Source organism: Leopardus geoffroyi, chromosome B1 (genome assembly GCF_018350155.1).
Source record: "Leopardus geoffroyi isolate Oge1 chromosome B1, O.geoffroyi_Oge1_pat1.0, whole genome shotgun sequence".
Classification (NCBI taxonomy): Eukaryota; Metazoa; Chordata; class Mammalia; order Carnivora; family Felidae; genus Leopardus; species Leopardus geoffroyi.
The window spans coordinates 34,556,345-34,569,313 of NC_059327.1; the positions used below are offsets into that span (position 1 = coordinate 34,556,345).

The 12,969-nt window shown below is 50.8% G+C and overlaps 1 protein-coding gene across 1 annotated transcript in view; it reads left to right on the forward strand.

Annotated features, from left to right (window-relative positions):
* LOXL2 (lysyl oxidase like 2) overlaps window positions 1–12,969 on the forward strand; it is a 94,935-nt gene that overhangs the window by 21,883 nt on the left and 60,083 nt on the right. Inside the window, exon 2 of the mRNA XM_045457099.1 lies at window positions 8,204–8,627. Within this exon, the coding sequence (XP_045313055.1) occupies window positions 8,273–8,627 (355 nt within the window). The 5' untranslated portion in view covers window positions 8,204–8,272. The remainder of the gene's footprint in view (window positions 1–8,203; window positions 8,628–12,969) is intronic.

Genomic DNA, 12,969 nt, shown 5'->3' on the forward strand with positions numbered 1-12,969 from the left:
ACCTCTTTCTGTCCCTGCACAGATTGCTTATTTCCACACCTATTGCTCTAGTCACATCATATGCTCTAGTCCAGACTACTCCACGTTCCCAGCCCTGCTCAAGGCCTTCCTCCTCCCCTGGCCTCTCCTGACCTTTGTACTGAAGTGGGAGGAGTCCTGGATTTGGGAACCAGGAGATACAAATTATCCATTGCGCTTGCTCCCTTAGCCGGGTGACCCCCGACATGGCCTTCCCCTTTCAAATGGCCCTGCATGGTCCTTTCTGGCAAAAACCTTCTCTGATTTTGTTCGAACTCACACAGACCTCTTGTATCCATACATCCATAACTCTTTTTTTAATGTTTATCTTTGAGAGAGAGAAAGAGCATGAGGGGTAGAGAGAGAAGGAGACACAAAATCCGAAGCAGGCTCCGGGCTCAGAGCTATCAGCACAGGGCCCAGCGCGGGGCTCCAACCCGTGAACTGTGAGATCATGACCTGAGCTGAAAGTCGGATGCTTAACCAACTGAGCCACCCCAGGTGCCCCCCTAAACCCGTAAGTCTTAATGCTCCCATAGTCTGGGCCCAACTATTTAAAACTTGGGTAAATTCTCTTCTTATAATTCTCCCATTCCAGAGAGATGGGACCAGCCCAAGAGACAATGGGAGAAAAATGAGAACAGAATTTACATTCTAGATGGGGAGATAGGACCAATCCCACAAGAATGTGAGCACCTTCCTTTTCTTAGGTCTCTCCCACAGCAGCTAGCTCCATACTGGCTACAGAATGGGTGCTCAACACTGGGTGTTATATGCAAGCTATGAATCACGGGAATCTACCCCCCAAACCAAGAGCACACTGTATGCACTGTATATTAGCCAACTTGACAATAAATTATATTTAAAAAAATAAATAGGTGCTCAGTTAAATACTCAGTAAGTATGATAGTACTTTTCATTTATACAGATTCTATGAACTGAAAGGAGCCGAATAAGGAGGTAGGGCACAGGAACTAGGAGGCCATACAGACTGTCCCTCCATTCTTGCAAGAACAGAAGGGACGGGGTGTTTTTCTGCACCCTAACTTATCGTCACCTCCTCTGAGAGGATAAATCCACAGAGGGAGCTTTACTGTACCAAAGTTCAGTCCCAAACCCTGCAATTGTTCAGTTAAAAAAATGACATTTTCCCCTGCTCTAATGATCCTTTCTGGAAGGAGCATGTATGCAATACAAGACATTATTTACGGTAATGGCAGAAAGTTGAGGGAGTCTTTCTTGTTTGAGGTTTGGCCGCTGTCGGTCACCCCTCCCCTCTATTCTCGCAGCAGAAAATTCACACAAGGCACCTACAGCAGATGAGAGCAGTCGCTTTATAGGAGAAAGCCAGGACTGGGGAAGGCAGCTTGGGCCACGATGGGGCTCCCACCTCCCAGGGAAAAGTGAGGATGACCTAATCCAGTTTTCCTCTGCTTTGCCCCTGTTTTCATTGGCTGAATATATTTTCTCACAGGTCCGAACGATGTATGTATTTTACAGAGAGGAACACTGAAGAAGGGGAAATGGTTTGCTAGGGGTAATCCAGCACTCCCACTGTGCCAACCCAGCTGTAACCTCAGAACGTCTGCCCCATGGCAGGCCTGTTGTTTACAAGTAAAACTGCCACACTTACCCACCGTCTGCGAGGCCTGCGGTTTGCCTGGCCTCTTCTGCACCGCCCCCCACCCCCACCCCACCTTCCAGGAATGAGGATGGGTCTACCCTGAGCCAGCTGTACCCTGTCCTTATCCAAATCTTGTAAAATAAGGGACTAACGTATGCCAGGGACCGCGCTAAGCCTGGGGGCCGGGTCGAGTGCCAGATCACCCACGCGGGCGCGAGCAGAAAGGGGACACCTGCTCCCACGGAGCCTGGCACTGCCCTGCCCAATCCGTCCTCACCCGGCCTGGTTCCTGAAAAGGCCCGAGGGAGGCAACGGGGCCCGGAAGCCCAGGCCGCCGGGTCAGCGCCCGGCCCCCCCCCACCCCGCCTCGGGGACTCTGGTCCCCCGAACTCCCGCGCGCCCCGAGCCCCCTGGGGCTTACCCAAGGACTTCAGCGCCCCGGGTCCCTGATGGGCCGGGAGGACCGCCCGCCCCGGCGCTGGGGCACTGAGCACCACCGCCCCGGGCCCCGGGCCCCGCCCCCCGCAGCTGGGTCTGGAACCTCCCCCTTTCTGGCCCTGCAGGGCGGGGCTCGGGTCTCCCTGGGTCATCAGCGTCTCTGGACAGCGCAGCCTTTCAGAAACAGTGGGACCACCCTGGACAGTTTCCCTGCAGGCCACCTTGCTCCAGGCAGCCGGGGCCTCAGGCCGAGGAGGGGCTGAACCCAAGCTCAAGTGCAGGGCTCTTGGGTAGAGCAGGCGAGGCCTGAACTGGGTGGCAGTGAAGCAGCGGTGAGGAGCGACCACAGGGCATTTTGCTCTCCACCCACCCAAGCTTTGCTTTGGACGTTGGTTTCCACCTGGTAGTTTTTCCCTCCTGAGGGTTGTTTGGATGCCAGGGAGAAAAGTGGATTTTACAAAGCAATCATGGAAAGGAACATTCAGGAGAGAAAGCATGAAGAGATAATTTCAGAAGGGAGGGAGGGAAGAAGGAAGGAAGGGAGGGAGGGAGGAAGGAAGGAAGGGAGGGAGGAAGGAAGGGAGGGAGGAAGGAAGGAAGGGAAAGGAAGGAAGGAAGGAAGGAAGAAGGAAGGAAGGAAGGAAGGAAGGAAGGAAGGAAGGAAGGAAGGAAGGAATGCAGGTGGCCAATAGCAAGGAGTGGGGGGCTCAACCTCACTAGTACCAAAAACGCTAGTTAAAACAAAATACCCTTTCCAGCTTCTCAGATACAGAAAAGTTTGAAAACATGGCCTTAGCTAGAATTTTGAATTTGTGGGGAAATCTACATACTACTGGCCGATGTGTAAATTGACAGTCTTGCCGGATGGTCTTCTAGTTTTGCAAAAGTATTGACTTTTTACCAGCTCTTTGACCCAGCGGTTTTACTTTTTGGAGTTGATCCCAAGATTGTGCAAAGTTTTAGCTCCAAGGATATTCATGTCAATAGTATTTATAGCAGTAAAAAATTCTGTGATGAGATGATCCAATTTTATCATGTATTAATAAAAACAATCTTGTAAAAGAATAGTCAAGGTGGCATAATATTCGCAACATACTGTTAAATGTGAAAAGCAGTTTGCAGATAAGCATGTAGAAAATTATCCCCGTGTTTTTTTTTTTTTTTTTCAACGTTTATTTATTTTTGGGACAGAGTGAGACAGAGCATGAACGGGGGAGGGGCAGAGAGAGAGGGAGACACAGAATCGGAAACAGGCTCCAGGCTCTGAGCCATCAGCCCAGAGCCCGACGCCGGGCTCGAACTCCCGGACCGCGAGATCGTGACCTGGCTGAAGTCGGACGCTTAACCGACTGCGCCACCCAGGCGCCCCTATCCCCGTGTTTTGAAAGGATATATGTATGTACAGAAAAAAAGACTGGAGGGATATATACCCCCATGTTGATAATGATTACCTCTGACAGTGATATTGTGAATTATTTTCTTCCTTTTACTTGTTTGCGTTACCCAGATTTTTATCATTAGCTTGTATAACATTTATAATAAGGAAGAAAAAAAGCATAAAAGTTATTTCTAAAAGAGGAGAGAAGCATCTGGGTCTAATTCTTTACAATCCCCCAGAGTAAGAAGCAGAAGGCCCCACAGAAGAAGCAAAAAAATTCAGGAGCACTTTTCTAGGAAAGATTTAGGAGTTGAACGCTGGCCATTCCCACAGATTGGAGAATCCAAGAAGCTGGGTGGAACAGTTTATAGCTATACACATCCAGAGAGTAAGATTTCTTTTTAAAAATTTCAGGGCCACATATTCTTTTCATTTCTTTCTGAGACATGAATAGATGATCTAGGGGCACCTGAAGCTCTCCTGTGAGGGGGAGCCTGGTGGTGGGGGGTAGGGGAGACAGGCAAATCCTGGACTGGGGTGGGCTGCTAGAGGTAGTAAAGCCTGGTGGGGGGAGGGCATAGCCTGGGTCAGTCTGTTGCCCATATTCAGAGCCTGGCTTGCACATTGTACCATCAGTGCAACCTTGGGTGACTTGCCAAACTTCTCTGTGCATCATTTTCCTCCTGAGGATAATCATGGGGTTTACCCCCATTTGAATCAGGTATGTTAGGACACACAGGTGGTTTGAAGGAAGAAGTTTATACTCATTGATTCCTAGAAACAGGAAACAAGGCACACCACGGGGGACCACATGCAGAAGCACCAGGGTCGGTCAAAGGCAGAGGGAGTGAGGGGAAACTGAGGGCTGTGACTGCCCCAGGAAGGAATGGATGAGGCTAAAGAAGCAGGCTAAGCAACTTGAGGACCAGCCGATTGAATAATATCGGCTCACTCTGGGGCATTAGGAGCTGTCTCTAGTTGTCTGGTACCTGGGAGTGGGGTGATTAGGGCAGGGGGATAATGCCCCAGAGGTGATCCTAAGATCGTATGAGATTTGGGTAAGGAGGTAGTTGGGGGGGGGGGCGTGGCTCTGGATTGGTTGGTTTGCCTGGGAAAAGTGCACCTGTAAGGAATTAACTAACCCTGGGAAGGTTAATTGTGTAAAGCACAAGCAAAATACTATTTTAAAGGAAATCAGAGGACACATTCATTCTGATTAGAAGAAGAATTTCCTGCGCCCTTTAGGGCCCTTCTAGCTGGGCACCTGACACATTGGCACCTGACAGATTAACAGGAGAAAATCAAATTTAATTTCATACATATGGGGAATCTACACAGACATGGAAATTCCAAGGACAGGCAAAAGGAGGTTCATTTGTCTTCATGAAGTAAAGGAAGGGGGTAGGGGTCTGGGACTTCAAAGGGAAGAATGCAGTTCACGGGAAGATGATAAAGAGTAAATGTTTGGTAAACAATGTTTGCAGGGGCGGGGCGGAGGGGGCGGGGGTGGGGGGAGCACTCAGGCCAACTCGGAAACAATGGGACACACAGGACTTTGATCAAACAGGCCTTGCTAGGTTCCTCGCTGTCTACCACACCTGGTTCACATCATAATGTAGTTCTCTATGGTGACAGCTCTCTTCCTGGAGCAGTTTCTCCATCTAAATATTTTTTAGGCAGTTAAAGGGGAGGGAAAGAGCTTTTCCTGAATCTGCTAGGTTTTGATTGCTTTGAACTCGAAAATAATCTTCATGCTAAAGTGGCCCATCTTGGAGTGGCCTGCCCTTGGCCCCCACAGGGGCATCTGGGAAGGTTCCCTTGAAGAATGGAAGGGGCTGTGACACACACTCTTTGGAGGGAAGGGGAGCGAGAGAGGATGGGGACACAGTGATGTGTAAAACTTAAACCAAGTATAGGCTGCTGTGATCGGACTGGTGACATGTGAAAGTCTGGAGCGAGGGCAGGGAGAGAGGGGTAGTTGGAACTGAAGCCAAGAGTGTAGCTATGTGCCAATTGTAGCTGCTATGTGCGGCTTCTACGGGGCAGGCAGAATTTGGGCATTTCTTACATGTGCTGGTGGATCGTTGATGTCTTGGTAGCTCGGGAGTGGCTAGTTCTGGCTTTGCCTGCCCGAAGGGGCAACTCCGATAAAGTCCTCAGTCCTCCCTGGTTCTTGATTTTCTCCCTCGTAATAGAATCATAATCCCTGCCTCCTTCACCACGCCCCACGGTTGTAGCGAGGCTCAGTCGAGCTTGTGGATGCAATTGTGCAACAATGGGAACGAAGCGTGGCCGGGGCACAGGAGGCGAGGATGCTTCCCTTCAGAGCCACGTTGCTGGCTGTGGTCTGAAGGGGGCCACTGCAGGAACCCCTGCGACTTTCCGACCTTGTTTGTGACTCACAGGATGATGACGAATGGATGGATCTCCAGTGCAACCCGAACTAGCTTGTCTCCCTAACAGTGGCCCCGCACCCGCTACAGGGCACTGGGCACTGCCTGGCCCTCCCGGCAGACGTGGAGCTGCCTCTCCAAGTTAGATCATCCCCCCTGGGCAGCCCTGGGCAGTTATCTGGTCCTTCCTTGATGGTGACGTGCCATGAACTGAACACAATTAGCCTAACCCTCTGTACCTGATTAAAATAGAAAGTATTATACTTCTGGCTTCCACGTACTAGTCCTGGTTTTCCTTCTGGGGCCCCATATTCCAAGACTACTTCCTCTCCTGTGAAACATACCTGCAGTCCTTTTAAGCTAGTGATTCCTTTCTCTGAATTATGGGAGCACTGAGACACATGATCTAAGTGGTTATCTCTTGCTATAGCCCTCCCTGTAGGATTCTTAGAGGTAGGCTCCACTGGGCTACGGTGACCACAATTGTGAGAATTTACATTTTTTATTTAGCAAATGCTCCTGCCGCACTTACAGTATGTGCCACTCATTCAATCTCTGTAACATTTCTGTGAGCTACATAGTATTATCCCCATTTTATAGGTAGGAAGCACAGAGAGGCACAGAGAAGTTAAGTATTTGCCCGAGGCTGCACAGCTGGTAGGTGTCAGAGTGAGGATTCAAATGCAAGTCGTCTGGCTCTAGAGTCTGTGCTCCCCACTCCTCTGCTGTCCAGTCTTCCCTCACCTGATCACGGGCCGCTCAGCCCTCTCCTGTCTGCCTCCCCTCTGTGCTAAGAGCAGACTAGACTCGGCCCCCCAGCACCCCTCAGGGAGAGAAACCATGCAAAAGGACGGACCTGTCACCAGGACGTCACTGGCATCAGGACTGCTGCCTGAGGCTTCTGCTTGCAGAAACCATAGCTCAGCTAAGGACAGACCCTGCGTGAGAGCTGTTTAAGGAGGCTTTGCTCCTGACCCCCTCGCTCAGCAGCCTCGCCGGACTGCAGTCCAGAGTATGAGCTGTAATGAGATCTGAGGTGTGGGTGGGCAGCGTGCCGGTGTGTCTGAAGGCCCGGAGCCTGAGAGCAGAGCCATAGGGAGGCTCAGATGGGTGTGCAGAGAGAACAGCCCATGTTATGCTGGTGTTTCTCCTGGTGTTCTCTGTACCTGGAAGAGGCCATTTCCGTCCAGCTGAGCTAACGTCCCGAAGGAGGGAGGACATAGCACACAGGGACACCCGGAAGACACACCCAGGGCCCCTCCCCCCCACGCAGTGCTCTTAAGCGCCATGCCTCACCAGTGGCTCAGTCCCTGGAACCAGATCACCCTCTCATGCAATAAACGTGTCCATGAACCTGTAATGTTTACTCTGGAGGAACCAAAGAAGAACGAGCTACAATTCCTGCCCTCGAGAAGTTTGTAACCTACCTAGGGACATGGAAGTGTCTGGAAAGGTTGAGAAGAATGTCTAGATAATGAGCCCAGCTTGGAAGGAGAGAGCCACAGAGGCCGCTTCAGTAGGGATGTTGCATAAAGGAGGCGGGAACTGGTCTGGGCCCTGGGGAATGAGCTGTACAGAGGTGGGGAGAAAGAGGAAGAGTGTGCTGGATGCCCTCTGATTGCCCTGTCTACTGCTGTCCTCTCTCCCCACCATCCCCTCTGCCCCAGGAGACCAACCCATACAGACTGCACCCCCTGCTCCCCCCCCCCCCGGGGCTTGGCCTCATCCTGCAGGGTGAGCTTGCCCAATAGGAGACACTGGAAAGAGAGCCGAAGACAGAAGAGAGTGAGGTCAGGCATTTATTCTTCCTGCTCCTGTTGCTGTGGTTTGGCTCTAAGACCCTTCACTGAAGCCACAGCTCCAAACAGGCGACCCGCTCGGCTTGGCCATGCTCTCTGGTCCTGTCACTCCCTCCCCAACCCCTCAAGCTGGAGCCGGAAGGGTCTTGCCTCTATTGCCAGCCCAGAGCACTATGTTATCTTTTGTTTGTTCCTCTGAGCTCTGCTCAGAGCTCGTGTCTGAGATGGTCTTTTTTTAAAACTCTGCTCAAATTAAGTTTGAATGTGCTCTGGTTCCTGCCAGGAACCCTACTGAAAACACACACACACACACACACACACACACACACACGCACGCACACACACACTCACACACACACACACACACATTTCAACGATATGGAATGGTAGATGGGCAGAACAGGTGAGAATTCACAGACCTGTCGGCTGAAGTGTAAGGTGGGAGAAGACAGGGGTCCAGAATGTCAAGAGCTTCAAACACTAAGCAAAGGAGTAAGGAACTCGCCGGACATTCTGTAGATCCCTATAACCTGCATTCCTCCCTGTCTTCCAGGACTCTTCTGCCTGCCGCCCCTCACCACCCAGCACCCCCTCAGTCAGGTCCTCCAGCCAGAGGACAGGGATGGAGAGGCGCGGAGTCTGGCGCCTTGCCAGCTGTCTGGCCGTGCTCTCGCTGCTCCTGTCCCTGAGCCTGGCGCAATACGAGAACTGGCCACACTACCCTGAGTACTTCCAGCAGCCGGCCCCCGAGTACCACCGGCCTCAGGTGCCCTCGGACGTCGCCAAGATCCAGCTACGCCTGGCAGGCCAGAAGAGGAAGCACAGCGAGGGGCGGGTGGAGGTGTACTACAATGGCCAGTGGGGCACCGTGTGTGACGACGACTTCTCCATCCACGCGGCCCACGTCGTCTGCCGGGAGTTGGGATATGTGGAGGCCAAGTCCTGGACCGCCAGCTCCTCCTACGGCAAAGGGGAAGGTAAAGGCTCTATGCTTTGGAACTGAGTGCTGGTGTCCCTGGAAAGCCCAGGAACGGTCCCCTTTTGCAGAGTTAACCTGGTAAAGGAGGCTGCAATTGCTGTCAAGTGTGAATTCCTGGTGATACTTCGGCTGGATAGCCTCCTACGTCTGCGCGGGAAAATGGGAGCAGACAGGTGCTGGGAAAGGGCAGTGACCAATCAGCCTGCTTTGGACTTTCCTGGTTTTAGCACATGAAGCCTGCCATCCAGGAAATGCCTCCCCTTGGCCAAAGCAGACCAGTTGGTGACCCTAGGTGAGGGCTGATATCAGGCTGTACCCAGGGCTCTGTGTGCCCTGCCCCGGGGCCGCATCAGCCAGGGGAGGTGGCGCCTTTCTCCCAGTCGCCCCCTTGCAGGGGTGCCTTTTGCTTTTTCTCACAAAGGCCACCTATAGGCTCGCATTCCCTGCCTCTCCCCACCATGCGGCTCACATAGCATTCCCGTTGTTAACACTAATACGCTGTTCTGGGCTTGTCCGTGATAGGAACAGAGTTGCTTTGGGTTTTTCGCTTTGGTTGGCCTACCCTTTCTTCCCTTGTCAAGATCAAATCAAAATATTTTGGGGGGGGAAAAAAAGATGTTTTGGTAAAAGCTTTGAGGGAGAGCAGGTGTTGGAGTCCAGAACCCTGAGCTGGGTCCACGGAGCTGGGGAGCTAACCCATAATATTCTCAGTTAAGGTCCGGGCTAGAGTCTAGGACTCTAACTTTTGGAAGCCTCCCAAGTGGTTGTATATATATCCATGTTTGGTAGTCATGGAAATAGATCATTATGATAATCCCTTTCAACCCTTGCTTTCTGTTACTCTAGCAATGACAGGAAAAAGGAAACCCATCTCATATGTATCTTACCTCCATGCAATTGAGTATGTTCTGTGGAAATAACCAGACCAAGAGACCACACTTAGAGTAAACTGTTCTTGAAGCTACCTCCGGGTTCCCTAGCGGTGCCGAGATTAAAGTAGCAAAGACGAGTTGGCAAATGCTGTCTTCTTTTCAAACCTTTGTACATGTCTCCGTACTTGTACATTGCCATGTATTCTGCTGGCCGAGTAATCCAGAGGTAACGTCAGGTTTGTGTTTTCAATCCCAGGCTCTTAAGCCTAGGTCTTTTATAACAAATACTTTTCAGGGCTGTGGGGTTTTTTCAGTGACAACTTTATTGTATTTCTACCCAGACTTAAGGTTTACCTGTCATCAGATTAGATGGATGTGGTTTTTTTTCCCATCCCAAGTTCACCTGACCAGAAGTAGGCATGGGGTTGCCAGGAGGTGGGTTAACCTGGCTCAGACTTCGCCATCCAAGGGGGACGAAGGGAAAAGAGTTAAAGAGAGCAGAGGGAATGTGTGAAGGAGCAGTTAAAACCATGGTGCCTGGAATCCGGGCTGGGTGAATAGAACGGTACTACTTGGGGGACTTGTGTGGAAGGCTGTAATGGGTCAGGGTAGAGACTGCAATACAAGAAGGACGGTGCTAGAAACATCTTTGGGGATGGGTAGGGATGCGGAAGCACAGCAGAAGGGTTGAAATGGACATTGGGGAGGGGTGCCATTGTTGGTGATGACAGGGTCTAGGCTGCGACCGTGGGAGAGTGGCTGATGTAGGGCGGAGGAAAGGCAGTGGGGAGAGAAGCTTTAGTCACAAGATGCCAAAGAGTCCTGGAAGGGTCATCTGTGTGGATATTGAAACCAGCAGGCTCAGGAAAGGAGAAATATCAAAAAGAAAGGGAGAAACAAATGTTAAAAAAAAAAAATTGTAATCTGTCATGTCTCCCAGCCTTGGGGATTATGTTGTCTGTGTAAAGTGGCACTTGATTTTTACATCATAAGAGAGAGAGGGAGAGAGAGAGAGAGAGTACAAGCTGGGGAGAGGCAGAAAGAGAGGGAGACACAGAATCCAAATCAGGCTTCAGGCTCCGAGCTGTCAGCACAGAGCCCGACATGGGGCTCGAACTCACAAACCGTGAGATCATGACCTGAGCCGAAGTCGGACGCTTAACCGACTGAGCCACCCAGGCGCCCCTGAATATAAAGATCTTTGAATATCTTCAGCATCAGTTTTGGATTCTCAGCACTGGGTACATGGTAGGCACTCGGTAAATATTAGCTGATTGATTCATTTTGATTTAGAAGAATACTAAAAAGAGCTGACAAGCAGTCATTGGCATAGAGATCAGAGGATGTGACCAGCGCCCAGGGGTGTGCTCCCATGGAAGGAGTTTAGCCTGCAAGTCAGCTCTGTCGGTGAATTGGGAACCCGTGGCTGAGCACTTACGAGGCCATCCCTGTCACCTGCTCCTGATGTGCAGGCAGTAGTAACAAAGCCCCAGGAGAGCATCCAGGCCCTCCCAGGTTTTCCAGCCTGGACTGTCAACAGGTCTTTTCCCCTAAAGTGTCTTTGAGCTCAGGGAACTCATGGACCCTTTCAGAGGGTTCTAGAGGGGACAGCTGCTCTATTTCCCACCCTCCAGTTGGGTGTCACAGTGACCTTTGCTTCAGTCTCCAAACCTGAGATCAGATCTGATCGCTCCACTGCCCCTGCCCCCACCCCGTTGTTCAAATCCGAGTGACAAAGCCAGCAGATGACCACAGTGGGGAGAGGGGTGGGGAGCAGAGGTTCTAACTTGAGCAATTGCCCTGAAAGCAGCAGGGAATACTCTGGCATTCAAAGAGTTTCATTTGTGATCTCTATCTTCCGAATGGTCTGTTAATTGGTTTCTACATCTCCTCCCCTTTCATCAGGAGGAGCATGTCCTAGAGTGAATGAATGGACAGAGTAAAATGAAGTTTTGCTTCCAGAGCAGCTGGCCTTTTGTGCCCAAAGTTAGAGCCCCATCTGTGATCCAAGGGCCTCTTTCTAGCAGCTCCGAACTGGGCCCAGAACCACCCTTCATCCCGGCAGGCAGAACCAGGGCTGGCTGCTTGGGGATCAGGACTGTCTAGTTGATAGGAATTAAGCAAACTGTTAAGTACTGTTAGGAAAACATACTGTTATCGAATCGGCCAAATTAGGATATCATGCCTGGTGACACTATCTTAGGCTACGTAGAAATTTACACTTCTACAATCTACGAAAAAATAACTGGTGAGAACATGTGAAGCGTAGGATTATTGACAGTGAAGGGTAGCTCTTTGGGATGCCTGGGTGGCTCAGTTAGTTGAGCGTCCGACTTTCAGCTCAGGTCATGATCTCACAGTTTGTGAGTTCGAGCCCTACATCGGGCTCACTGCTGTCAGCGCAGAGCCCGCTTCAGATCTCTGTCCCCTTTTCTCTGCCCCTCCCCTGCTCTCTCTCTCTCTCTCTCTCAAAAATGAAAAGAAAAGAAAGCAGCTCTTGGGGTCAGCTCTTTGAGGGAAGTTAGTTCCCTTAGCACCCCAGGGAGCTAATTTCAAATGTTCCTTATCAAAAAGTAAAGCAGGTCCTAGAGCACCTGTTCTGCAGTTCCCAATGGTTCTTTTAGCTTTGCGCTGTCCTGCTTCCCATCCCCTTAGCCGGGGTGGTTTCTCTTATCACAGATGGAATAAGGGCCCTGCTCCCTTTCACCATCTCTGTCCCTTCAGCAGCTTTGCCACCAAATTTCCAAAGAAGAGGCCCCACTTCAAACGCGGACGGTCTTTTCCGTTGCTAATACTTAGCAAGACAAACATTGGTTTGTTGCTGAAGCAGCAACTGATCAGGGAGCATATGTTTCTGTGGAGTTCGACGGCTGGGAAGCAAGGCCAAATTGAGAAACCAGTTGGAAAACCTCAGCCCAGATGTTTTCAATAAGCTTGTTGTTCCCCACAATGTGTCCGAGGTGCTCTGGTTCAGGCCCTGACCAGCCATCCGTCACAGCGAACACATTTCAGAAGGTCCCCGGAGTCAGGGACTGGCCCCGCATCCTCTCTGACCTTGAAGAACCTCAGATTCTCCTCAATTTTCTTGCCTCTATAATGGGAGTGTTTTTATCTGTGTTTTCCTTTCCTCGTGGAAACCACGGGATTCCCTGTTTTTCTGATTTACTGGAAGGAGGAAGGCAAGGGGGGCTGGGCACGTACTGGGCACATACATTATCTCATCAAATCTCCATGGTGACCTGTTTGTTGGGGATTCTTGTTTCCACTTTAGAAATGGGAAACAGGTTTGGTTAAGTAGATGGCCAAGTTATGTGGTGCCCAAGCCCGAGGCAGAGAGAGTTTGAGCCCAGGTTATCTGGCTCCGTTATAGTATAGAGCCCTGCCTGAAGCCATGAGGAAAAGGAGACATTTGACTTTGTTTCCTTTCATTTTGTAGGGGTACTTACGAAAATCACTATTTGAAAACCC